Raw genomic sequence first — 13,021 nt, 5'->3', positions numbered from 1 at the left:
GCATTTAGAATAGAATAGAATAGAATAACATTTTATGGTCACATAACAAAATTTGCTGTTTCTTTCACAATGCAAAAAACACACAAAGAATTGTGTCATGACGTTCAGAATGTGTGTGAATCAGTGAATGTGTGAGTTCCAGGTTTTTATAGCTCTGGCAAAGAAACTGTTTCTGAGTCTGTTTGTTTTTGGTTTGATGCACCTGCAGTGCCCGTCAGACAGCAACAGGTCAAACAGATGGAAACCCGAGGCTGAGCTGTTGTTGACAATGTTCTGTGCTCTGCTGAGGCATCTGGAAGGACGACAAGGCGGCAGTCTTTGAGGCTGACTGGGGATGACTTTTTTGGCAGATTTTAGGCAGGAGGGTATGACTGATTGAGCCGGGGAAAGGTTGAACATTCTGTGGAAGATTTGGGTGAGCTGGTGGGCAAACGCTTTGAGATTGTTGCCTGCCCTCATGCATGTAAATACAGAGCCCCACTCCCCACTTCTTACTGGAGTCCAATCACAGCAGAACAGCGTGCAGCGAGCTCACCCCACGCTAGCGTCCAGGACTCCCGGATGGAGCCAGGTCTTCATGATGATCAGGAGACAACAGTCGCAGATTTAGTGATTCCCAGCAAGTTGTAAATCTACGACCTTCATGTTGTGTGCCATGGATCTGGCAATGGAGAGATAGAGGCTCGGTAGCGATGGCTGGTGGGTTTGGTTTGTCTTATCGGGAGGATGAAACCTGCAGCCCCACTTCTGCTTCCTGTCCCTCCGCCACACACAAAAGGTGTAGATTTTGTACCTGTACAAACATGCACATGTAAATGTAAATGTGTATTTATCTGTAGCATTGAAGGAAATCGACCCTTAACTTTCCAGCTCATCCTTGGAACACCCAGAGCCATTTCCAGGTATAGATTCTTTCTAGTAGTTGACTGAGCTAACTTGGAGAAATTTGACCCTTTTCATTGATTGAGCCTGTTCCACCATGAAGGGAGAGCGACCAGGCATACCCTAACCAGATGTTTTATGTCTCCTGTCATTGTAAAGAAATGGATGATTTAAAATGTATCTCGCCCCGGGCTAGCTCAGTTGGTAGAGCATGAGACTCGCAATCTCAAGGTAGAGGGTTCATGTCCCACGCCGGGCGCCACCTTCCCGTGGGCTCTCCACCTGCAGGAAAGGTTCTTAATCGGTGCAATGTGATCTGGGTGACGGTGCTCAGACTGCTCCGCCCACGACCCAGAAACAGATAAGCTGGAGAAAATGGATGGATGGAAATTTACCTCAGAAAACCAAACTTCTTGCACTGTGATGTAGGGAGAGCCCGTCCATCCTGTCGAGGAAACCGCTATGACAATGGGTGAGAGCAGGAATGTGGACTTACTGGCAACCAGAGCTGCTGCGGCTTGTCCTCCCATGCCATCAATCTCACAACCCTTCTTGACATGACTTGTGACCAAATCATCAAGCATGTTGTAATGTGATGTGAGGTCCATGGCAAGTGGCCCCGACTCTTCCAGGCCAACAGTCTTCTTTAGTCATTTTCTTTTCTCAAAAGACACAATCATGTTAACTACAGTGTGTACATGGTTTTACCTTACCTGAGTAATGCCTCACGGACTACTTGTACTGTGGTTTAAACTTAAATCAGCAAGACTGGATATATTTTTGACTTCTACAATGTACATTACCCATTATTTGGAAAGGGAGAACATATAATAAAGTGTCTACAAATATTACATTGGGGAGAAACGGTGAGAAAGCAAAAGAAACGCACAGCCCAGAGGCTTAAGCTAATTTATATGTGACTATGCACCCTGAGGGAGACAGAACTGGAGCGAACTCCTTCTTTAGTGTCTCCCACCAGGAAATATGCATGTTTGGCAATTTTAATGATAAAATAAATGAATTAACAGAAATCACATGGATATTTTGGCTGTAGAATCTTATATAAACAGAATTTAATTTGAACATTATTGTTTTTTATGAAGACATGTGCGGCACCTCACCTGCCTCTGTCGAATTCGCTCACTGGACCAAAGACAAACTAGTCCAATGAGGGGATATCGTCTTAATCTAAGAAAAACAACTAGCCAGCTTCACTCTCAGATGCTAATAACTTCTGGGTTTGATGAAAGTACTTGTCCGGTGATGCCAAAAAGTCAACATCATGCCTGACAGGCAGGGTCTGAGCTCATTGACTTGAACACAAAATCTTTCTAGCTTTCACCTCGTCTTGACGTAAAAATCACCAATGGAGGTAGAAATGGCAAAGTCCAACAGCCACCTGAAGCATGCTACCCAACATATTAAGAAATGTAGTGACGCTGCTCTCGATCTGAGGATCAGTCACAGGAGTGGACGTGACACGTCACACCCACCGGACCACCAAGTGAACTCAGTCGTAGACCAGCTCCCTTAACACCTTTAGATCAGACTGGCAAACGTCCATGTCGCTTACACACTGTATCTGAGCATATTGGAAGGTCTATCTATTGTTAGTACTACACATAAAGAAGAAGCAATGCTTTGAAATGTTTTGCAGAGCAGTCAAGTCTCTGAGCTCATGAAGTTTTGATCACCCAATTGTGTCTGCATCTAGACTTATACCAAGATGTGTTTGGATTGTGTCTTGTTGACCTGTCGTATCCAGAAGAGTAAAGATACCCTTTGTCTTTTACCTCTTTGTCCGGAGCAGAACAATATTAACATATAAAGTCAGTCCAAAGTCAGTAGGCAATCAGACATGGGAGGAATAACTCACTGTGGAAAGAGTAAAGTAAAAAACCAAATCAGAAGAAAAGATCTGGTTTATTTCAGCTTTGAAATACAAGTACCACACTCTCCAAGTTCAATTTGATTAAATCAAATCAATGATGAAGAGCTGCTCAGCCTCTATTGGCACTTTTCCACGAGGATCTACTCCGCCCTATTTGACTCAACTCGCTTTTCCACTATGAGTTAGTACCAGTACCAGGACCTTTCGTGGTACCTGCTCAGAAGAGGTTCCAAACGAGCTCAGGCAAGTAGAAAATGTGACATTGGCAGACAGCAGGCCACTGATTGGCCGGCATGTGACGACAACAGATGAGTCAGGAGTGCGGCTCATTCACCCCGCCATTTCTTAAACCCGATCACAACAAAAACGCTCACAGAGATAGACGCATAGATATCAACACTGTGGAGCAACAACAAGGTGCAGATGTTTCTTTGTCGGGTGGCCAACCAGAGGATTCAGCGGGAGCTCGATGGAGCGACCTGTTATGAGAAGGTCTGTTAACCACAGGTACAACCAATGTTTCAGTTTAGCTGCTTTCCCTGTTAACTGGTGACTGGCTTTTTTGAGCGTCCAAATTTCACAGCAGATCTTAAAAATCCGACCAAAATCTGTAGCTGTCCTGGCCATTTAACCGCATTTCTATTGAAGTTTAAAGTAACGTACCGTTTGTTTGTCTTATTTTAACATCAGCTGCTATTAACGCCTTGTGGCAGAAGTCACTAGTTAACAGGGGCACAAGTTAAACCGAAACACTGGACAGTGAAGCATGATTTTAACAATCCACATTTTGGAATATTATTAATAAATAAAATAAAAAATATATATGTATTAATATATTATTTGAGCTGATATTCAATGCATGTTCGCTCTACATCAGGAGATACAGATTCTGTCAGGGGCGATTGCTTGTGTAAAGCTCCGATGACTCTGCCCACGCCGCGGTGGTACTATATTGTAGTCGAAAACAAACAAAACTGAGTTGAATAGAGGAGAGGCGAGCAGAGTCGAGTAGGGCTGAGTAGGTACTAGTGGAAACGTGCTACAAGACAGTGAAGAACCCAAACACCAAATCACATTTGTGTTCTTCACGTCCTCATTTCAGCATCAAGCCTTTTCGCTGGAGCCCAAGAGTTTGGATTAATATACATTATTCCAACTTCTGCTTGTTTTCCTTCATGTTGAATGACAAACTGCAGTGTGCTTCCAATGTCCTTTGGATGTGATTTCATTTTCACACACTCACGGTTTTTGACTGTTTTATATTTGTGCTTTATATTTTCTTTTTCCTTGTTTGTCAGACAGTTATGGAGTGTGCACAATGGGAATGTGATTGGACTGAACTTTTGTAGCACGTGCCGTGTTAGCTGACGATGAATTGTACACATCAGTGCGATAAGAGAGCACAACTGTTCTTACAAAGTCACCGCAATGAATTCATGATGAATCCAAATCAATCCCTCACACACATTGAAGGGAGACTGAGGTTTTAAATCTACTTGGTTCATTTGAATTCAGAATAATCACAATTTTTGTACGATAAAAACTTTGACTGATCACTCTTAATATCAGTGTGACTACTTTGACTGCCCCCGTCTTCGTTGGGAGCTTTTATTAGTCCCCAGAGGACACTTCCAGGGTTGGATTAAGTTTCGCTTGGGTAGAGCAGGTTCGATACTTCAGCTTTCAGTTCAGTGTTTCTTCTACGATTTTCTTCAGTTGGCACCCTTGGAGGGGGGCCTTCGAACTTTTGCTGGGTCCCAGTACGAGTCACCTGGTCTAAACTATCGGAGAGTGAAAAGTGTTTTAGAGTCCTGGTGTTGGTTTGTGCTGAAGTACACTTTCTGCCCACTCATTAAAAACTAATGGGATGCAGTTTCCGCACCGTAGATTTTTTTTTCCCAGAACATTTGAGTTAAATACTTTGTTCACACTCGTCAGGTTTGGCCTGATCGTAATTGGTCTTTTAGTGCATTTGGAGAGGTATGAACACTGAACTGCGGTGGCGTTGCAGAGAATTTGATGAGAAGTGATTCTTCGTCTACTTCATTCTGAATCTGACGCAGGTTGATTCAGTCTGAAGACCTCCCACCCAGTGACAGGAATCTCCATCTCTCTTGGGAAATTTGTGTGGCTGTTTAGACTCTGATGAACTTTGTGCCATTAGAAATATGCCTGTCATATATCTTCATACCTGAATTAATATTATCATTATCATTATGACTTATTGTTAGTTGTTATTAGTAGTAGTTTGAAGCACATTCTAGTTGAGGTTTAACCCTGCCGTAAATGCAGCTACAGTATAATCATCTGTTTTTCTGGTTTCAACCTCGTTTTAATGGAAATAGTCACCCTCTTTATGATGAGGTGACAAATGTGAAGCCTGAATTAAAGAACCGTTAAATAGTTTGTAAAATAAAATACTCATCACATCCCCACACTTCAGTGGCCCGCTGCCTTCACTCCATGTGATAAATGTGGTTTTTTCAACCACATCCCTAGAAAAGGATATGAGCTAAATAAAGAGATTTTAAATCACTTTTCTTTCAACATGGACAGACTTATTGGCTGTGACTGTGAACAACACTGGTTTACATCTTTGACACACGGAAATGGCAATAAAATGGAAACTGTTTCAACATCTGAAACATGTCAAACATGAAGGATAAAACAGCTTATTCCAAAGTTGTGCTTCTGTGCGGAGGGAATGTCCTGTTCATTTTGAAGCTGTAGGTTGAGCTTGCAGGCCGCCGTCCTGTCTCTGCTGAGCTTCGTCAAACTGGTTTTACATTCATTTTACTTAACTTTTAGCATTTTTATCACAGTCAGAGTCAGCGTACAGGGGATCGAGGAGAGGAAAGACCTTGGATCATTTGTGAGAAATGTTGACTAGTCATTTTTCTGGAGCTCGTTTTGTCCCATTAAGCTTCACATAGTAACGGTAACAAATCAGAATCAATCAAATTCTCCAGTGATAAAGTTATTGGCAGTCCGCACAAGTCCAAGTGTGGGCAGGTGATCAGTGCTATCTATCTATCTATCTATCTATCTATCTATCTATCTATCTATCCATCCATCCATCCATCCATCCATCCATCCATCCATCCATCCATCCATCCATCCATCTATCTACCTATCTATATGAAACAAATACACAAATAGACTGACCATAATATCTGGTCTTGTTTTCCTGTGGTTCAAGCAAACTGCAGGTCCGAAAAAGCTCAGACTTTCCCTGCAGCTTCATGTCTTCGCAGGAACTGAAGCAGAAACTATCTCAGAGTAGTGCTGATATACTTTGCCCTGGGTGATAAAAAATCTCCGGCAGCAGACCTGTTGTTGGAAACATAATAGAAAAATCTCCAGGCCTGGTTGGCAGCCCACTGCCAGTATCCAGTGGGTGCTAGATTGGCCATGAGCAGAATTTAAAGCCCATGAAATATGGAAAAGGGCAGAGCTTTGGCTGGGAGCCTGGCCACCCACTCAGCCCCCAGGCAGGGGTCCCAGCCCATCACATCTCTGTCTTTTCCCCGTGTGTCTGTCTCCCTCCCTGCTCATTCACATCCACACAGTTTACTAAATTGGTTACACACTGTTCTGTCATTATGATGAAACGAGCCCTGATTGCCCAGTGCTTTGCCAGGTAAAATAAATGTGTTATTCTATTACAGCCTGATAGACGGGGTTGCCTAAAGATAAATGCAGAAAAGTCTTTAGCATCACAAGGTTTGCCAGCGGCCATTCTGGCTCCATCCACACGCTTTTTGCCAAGTAGCCGGACGGCTGCCAGTTTCCACAGCAATCTGCGCCACCTGTGATGGATGGCCCAGTGGGTTAGGTTGCACAAATGCATCTGTGATTGCACAGCACTATAATGGAGGAAAGGGGGACCTGTGAGCAGGAGATAGACTGAGGTTTTTAAAGCTTTCGTTTTGCTTCGAGCTGAAACATTGAGAGCAAACTGTGGAGAATTAGCTGCGGTCAACCATGGCTGCACGACTTTGCTCTGTTCTCTGACTGAGGAATAATTGAAAAGAAAAACAACTTTGAACTATTTTCTTTTTTTTTTCTTATTCCTTCAAGCCGAGCTCAAAACAGCCGGGATTAAACACTAATCCTCTGAATGTGTCCATTAAAATGCCCACAATGTTTATATTCTTTGATATCGATCCACATCAGAAGTCCTGAGCAATGCTTCAATTCAAAAGAAAATACGATTCATGCAAACCTAAGAACATCAACACATTTATGATTCCCTTAACTTTGAATATTCAGTGACTCTGATACATAAATATGTTTAAAATTGAGGTGAGGTTGTGTTCATGCTGCAGTAATTATAACAGAGAACAAAACAGGGATGTAATGCAGCATGACAGCCAACAGGAACATTAAAATCTGTATTTGGAACAGGATGGGCTGGATTGGACTTGAGACTTTAATCCAAAGGATTCTGAACAAAGTCCAGTAAGAAGACAAAAGCCCACATTTATTCTGAACTTAGTTGTACGACACCACAAAAGTAATTGTTCTTTCCATTTCAGGATAATCTGAGCTTAACTCAGTAGCTTCCAACCTGAACAGCAACAGTTGTGGCTGAAGCGCAGTGATCATGCAGGAGTCCCACAATGCAATGTGCTCCTTTGAGAGCAGGTGGAAATCTAAATAATCATGTTCATAAAAATGCAGGAGAAAGGAAAGACTCATTAGGGAAACGAAACCCACAATTTTCTGTGTTTTCCATTCAAATTACCAAATGCAGGAGGATTTTGACCCTCCCAGGGGGGGGTCATGAAGGCTGTAGCAGGTCAACTGTCAGACTCCAGAGGACGTGCATATTCACAACTACGTCACATAAAATGTGAAATGGAATTAATTTGTTTCCACCAATACAACTCAAACACAGTCATTATACAAACCAAACTTTTCGCCCCATCTTAATGAGCTTTTATTTTCAGTTCAGCTTTTACAATTCATGCTGGTGAAGACTGCAGTACCAGCTGGAACATCTTTGCAGGACTATAAAGTTAAATTGGTTTTAAACTGTCGTAGTCAGGAAGGTTTACCAATTTAAACTTGGACTATGTGTCATTCCCTCTGTTTTTATGAGTTTTTGATGGCATGCAGGTCTGAAGAAATAATTACACAGAATACAGACTTCTAATGTGTTTTCTGTTTTAGAATGTTTTTTTGTTTTTTTTTGAGCTGCTCCATGATGTTTAGCAGATCTGATCAATATGTTTTATTTGTATTTATGTTGTATTGCATGTTGTTCTTCTGGATGTAGTCATGTCAGATCTGGTTTCAGCTTTCAGGTTGTAGTGAGTGTCTTTTTTCATTTCACAAACTCCAGTTAATCTAGGTCTGATATCACACCTCACTGTGTCCATTTCATTGTTCCCGTCTGTGTCTTGTCAGGTTCCCCTTCCCTCTGTGTGTATACAGTACGTAGCCTTTAGCAGAGTAGTGATGTCCGAGATGCTACATGATGCTGCCAGTTACCCACGATGCTCCAAAATGTGCTTAATAGAGCTTCCAAGTGAAATGCAGTGGAATCTAAACCCCAGGACAGAGCCAGGACAGAGACCGGGACAGAGTGGGAAACAGAGCCCAGGACAAAGTGGGAAACAGAGCCCAGGACAAAGTGGGGAACAGAGCCATGATAGAGCCTAGGACAGAGTCAGGACAGCGCCTGCTTGTGGATGAAAAACCACTGACAAAGTGAGCAACACCAGCAGGCCAGGGGCAAAAATGAAAATATTACTATAACTATTCTCGTGCCCTTACAGCTCATTTTACTCAGTCACTTTACTGCTCTTTTACTGTGCTCACTTTGCACTTTATTTATCTGGATTGTTTTTGTGTTTATGTTATTTACATTTGCTGTACATAATCTTTATTCTTATTCAACTTTAACAGTATTTGTAGTTGTATATAACTTTTATGATGGCATGTCTGATGTACTTGGTGTGAAGCTCACAGCTCATCTGACCGTTGCGTGTCCGTTTTTTGGCACTGTGGTGGACGAGGGGCAAATTTTGTTGTACTACTGAATAAACTGTGTGATTTTGATTTTGCAATGACAATAAAGATTTATTTTATCAAACACAGAGTGTCTTAAAGGTGCCATCTTGAGTTTGTTCAGCTGATTCCACTCATCCATGTTCACCTCATCTCCAGGATGGATATTAACCTTCTGTGGCAGAGAGGTGAGGCGGCGCACCTGATTCACATTAAGGTGCTCGGTTGCCTCTCAGCCCATAAAGGAAGAGCCAGTGTGGCTAACCTACTCACCACCCTCAGGTACTCGCACAGAGACTGACTTTGTGCACAACCTTCTTTTATTTATTTAACTCGAAACCAAATCACACACTCATACACGTCCTCTTTCAGGCTCCCTCCGGCCCTTCTCCCCCCATCACCAGGCAGCTTCTCCTTTATAGGCAGAGAGGCACTGCTTCACCTCTCTGCCACACCTTCCTTTAGTGCCCTGAAGTCTGAGTCGAGTTTGTCCCAGCAGCCTTTTACTTACAACCTTTTTTTAATCTTATTTCTATATGCACTTAAATTAAAGTTTTAATCAGTTCTGGAGCTGATGTTAGTCCTGACAGCAAAATTAAAGTAATCTGAAAATAACCTATGTTTTATGGCTGCATCACAGAAAGTACACCTTCGTTATGGATGTCAACGTCCATTTGTGTCTATTTGCAGTTTGCAGAGGATTTCAGTCATTAAATACAGTTCCTGAATCAACTTGAGACGTCAGAAATTTCATCAAGCTTCTCACCGCAGCTTCACCTAAACCTAGACAAATGAAGAGATCTGTGCCAATATGTGGACTATTTTTATCGTTTTGATTTGTCAGAGGTTTCATAGTTATTCAGCAAATACAAACACTGGGATGTGTTGTTCACAATATTCTGTTAATTCATTGCATATTTTGACATGGGAAGTATAGTGTGGTATGGAGATATACGCACTGTGCACAAGCACTGCTCGCCAGACGTGGAGTTTTTACTGCTGAGATGTCGTCCCTACTACTTACCAAGGGAATTTACGTCTGTGTTTTTGGCCGCTGTTTCCATTCCTCCGCGAGCCGACTCCACAGCGGCGCTTGGCAAGCTTCATCAGCGCACTCGAGACGACTCATCCCGATGCCACTTTTATTGCCGCCAGCGACTTCAACCATTGCAACTTACGTTCTGTATTTCCCAAGTATTACCAGCATGTGGACATTCCCACCCGTGAGAAAAACACCCTGGTCTACATTAACATACATGGGGCATACAGGGCTGCACCCCACTCCCATTTCGGACACTCGGACCATATCTCTTTTTTCCTGTATCCGGCCTACAGACAAAGACTGAAACATTCACCCCCTGTCACCAAACAGGTTACGCTCTGGACCCCAGAGACTGAGGGCACACTGCTGGACTGTTTTGCTAGGACAGACTGGGATGTGTTTAGAGCTGCAGCCACACTGGAGGACTCTTCTGTCAGCATACAGGACTATGCTGAGTATGTGACTGGGTACATTAGCACCTGTGTTAACAACATCGTACCCACCGTGCAAGTCAAGAAGTTTCTCAGCCAGAAGCCCTGGATAAACGGTCAGGTACGACACATGCTGCATGCTCGCTCTACTGCATTTACATCTGGCAATGAGAGCGAGTACAAAGCTGCAAAGTAAAAACTGAGGGAGGCCATCACAGCGGCCGAGAAGCAGTACAGAGGGAAGCTGGAGGACTTCTACTCTACTGCTGACTCTGAGTGGATGTGGCAAGGCTTGCAGCACATCACTGACTACAGGACCAGCTCCAGCACCATCAGTGCCTCAGACAGCCTACCAGACAACCTCAACCCCTTCTACGCACGCTTTGAGACCTCCACCCCCAGCACAGAGAGGAGGAACCCACATAACTACTCACAATTTCCAACGGGCGCCTTGAAAAAGGCCCCCGAAGGCCTGGGGCCCTGTGCCCTTTATCCTTCTCTTGTGGGCCCCTCTTGCCTGGGGGGGATTCCTCTCTGCATTCTCCGTCTGGTGCTTTTTGGGCGGGGGCGGGGCTCTCTGGGGTGGTTCGCTGGGGTCTCCCCGGGCCTGGGGGGCTTCCGTCTGCCGGGGTGGCGGTGTCCGGGCCCGATGGCCTCGGACCCCGGGGTGTCGCCATGGGTCCCCCCACAACAGTTCCGGTCACACCCAGTGGACAAGCCCCACACACACACACACACACACACACACACACACACACTTCCACTCCTCATGAAAGGTGCTTCTGAAGTTGCTTGTTCTCTGTCATCATTTGCTCAAACTTTACAAATCATGTTCCTCTTTTGTTGTCGCCTCTTTGTTATTTCATGTTCCTGCTTCACGTTACTGTCTAGATAGAGCTGCTCAGGCTGGTTTAATCAAAAAACAGTTGGAAAGTATTTGGATCAGTGTGATAACTGCAAATAATATATGTAGCACAACAAGGATATTGTTTGTTATCCCCGTCCCCCTCCCCCTCCCCCTCCCCCTCCCCCTCCCCCTCCCCCTCCCCCCTCAAACTTTCTTCTATCTTTTCTCTTCTCTCTCTCTTTGAGCGTTCCCCCCCGGTCGTGTACGGCAGCCATGCCAACTTCTGACGGAGAAGGCAACAGGAGGAGACTCCAGGTCTCTCCCTGTTGCAAGACCAAAAACTGTTCTGACTCCGAAGGCTCTCAATCACATCATATTGTTGGCCCAAGCTGCCGAACAGGACAAGGGTGAAAAAAAAAGAAGAAAAATGCCCCCGAAGCAGGTCCGCTATCGTATCATCCGATCTTGCTGTTAAATTAGCCGCCATCACCTCCAGAATAGCAGATAATAACAGTGCGTCATCACGCACCTGCCCATGGGCCAATCAGTCAAGCTCATTTCAATGACGACACCAAGACCAGCAGTACAAACTCCGCTGGCCCTGGGGCGTTCCGTCAATAACACCTCAAAATTTGATTGGTTGATGATACTGTCACTCAACATTTTAACCCAATAGCAGCGTCCGTAACCATTTGCTTTACCAGTTACATACTGAACAAGCAGCCTAATTGATTCCAGACACAGATTTCAGAATTACTTTTTAATTATAAAAAAAAAGAAAATACATTTTAGACCCTGACTGCACACCACTGCAAGTTACACATATAATGAACACAGAAGATAGACAGAAGCTTATTCCTCCGTACGAGTATTCAGCCTGAAGAATATTGAGATCAGTTGAGAGTTTTATTTTTCAAGATATCTGCTGCTAGTTCCCGTCAGCACACTTGTTGAATCCTTTTTGCATCATCTGGAGACAAAGAGCTTTGTGAACACCAAAGAGCTGCTGATCTGTTGTGTTTTCTTCTGACAATGGTGTTTGTTCAAGTGACAAGACAAAGTCTCTCATGGAAAGCAGAAAAGATAATAGTCTTTCGAACTGAACAAATGTTTTCAATACTGGGATAAATGATTCCATCAAGTGTAAGACGAGATGTATCTAAGGAAGCACTCGCCATCAGCATAATCACCAAGCTGATAATTAGAAGAGTTTCTCTGCCAGTGTCCGATTCAATCAGTGTTTTAACACCAGCATTCTCTGTTTCCCTGTAGAGAGACATGTTGGACGTCAGTCAAATCATGAAGGACCTGGCCAGCATGGTCCACGAGCAGGGAGACGCCATCGGTAAGCTGTGTGTGTGTGTGTGTGTGTGTGTGTGTGTGTGTGTGTGTGTGTGCGTGCGTGCGTGCGTGCGTGCGTGCGTGCGTGCGTGCGTGCGTGTGTGTGTGCTTGATGTGCATGCCTGTGTGTGCGTGCGTGCGTGCGTATGTGCGTGTAGTATCTTGTGAGTTGCATAGAGTGAGATGACCAGATCCTGGATTCCTCAGTAGTGTGGGCGGCATGTCTCGGTTGGTAGAGCGGTCGTCTCCCAATCGGAAGGTTGCAGGTTCGATTCCCATCTCTGCCATCTCTGCCTGCCCACATGCCGAAGTGTCCTTGGGCAAGACACTGAACCCCAAAAGTGCCTTGTATGCTTGCTGCAGCCTCCAATGGTGTGTGTGAATGTGTGTGGATGGGTGAATGTGATCAACCATGTAAAGTGTTTTGGGGCTGCTGTCAGTAAAAAGGTGCTATATAATATGTATATATTTACCATTTAGTAATAAATAGGGTTGGGCGGTATTATGTTATCCCACGGTATCTAAAAGCAATGCTATCAGTTTAATTACCGTCTTTGAAAAATAAATAATCT

At 44.0% G+C, this 13,021-nt stretch overlaps 1 protein-coding gene across 1 annotated transcript in view; it reads left to right on the top strand.

Annotated features, from left to right (window-relative positions):
* The window catches only part of tsnare1 (T-SNARE Domain Containing 1), a 230,307-nt gene that overhangs the window by 144,817 nt on the left and 72,469 nt on the right, over positions 1-13,021 (top strand). The window contains exon 9 of the mRNA XM_080472247.1: positions 12,381-12,453. Coding sequence (XP_080328373.1) covers positions 12,381-12,453 — 73 coding nt within the window. The remainder of the gene's footprint in view (positions 1-12,380; positions 12,454-13,021) is intronic.

Source organism: Lipophrys pholis, assembly GCF_963383615.2.
Source record: "Lipophrys pholis genome assembly, chromosome: 9".
NCBI classification, from domain to species: domain Eukaryota; kingdom Metazoa; phylum Chordata; class Actinopteri; order Blenniiformes; family Blenniidae; genus Lipophrys; species Lipophrys pholis.
Note: the sequence above shows the minus strand (reverse complement) of the source record. Positions and strands in the feature narration are given on the sequence as shown.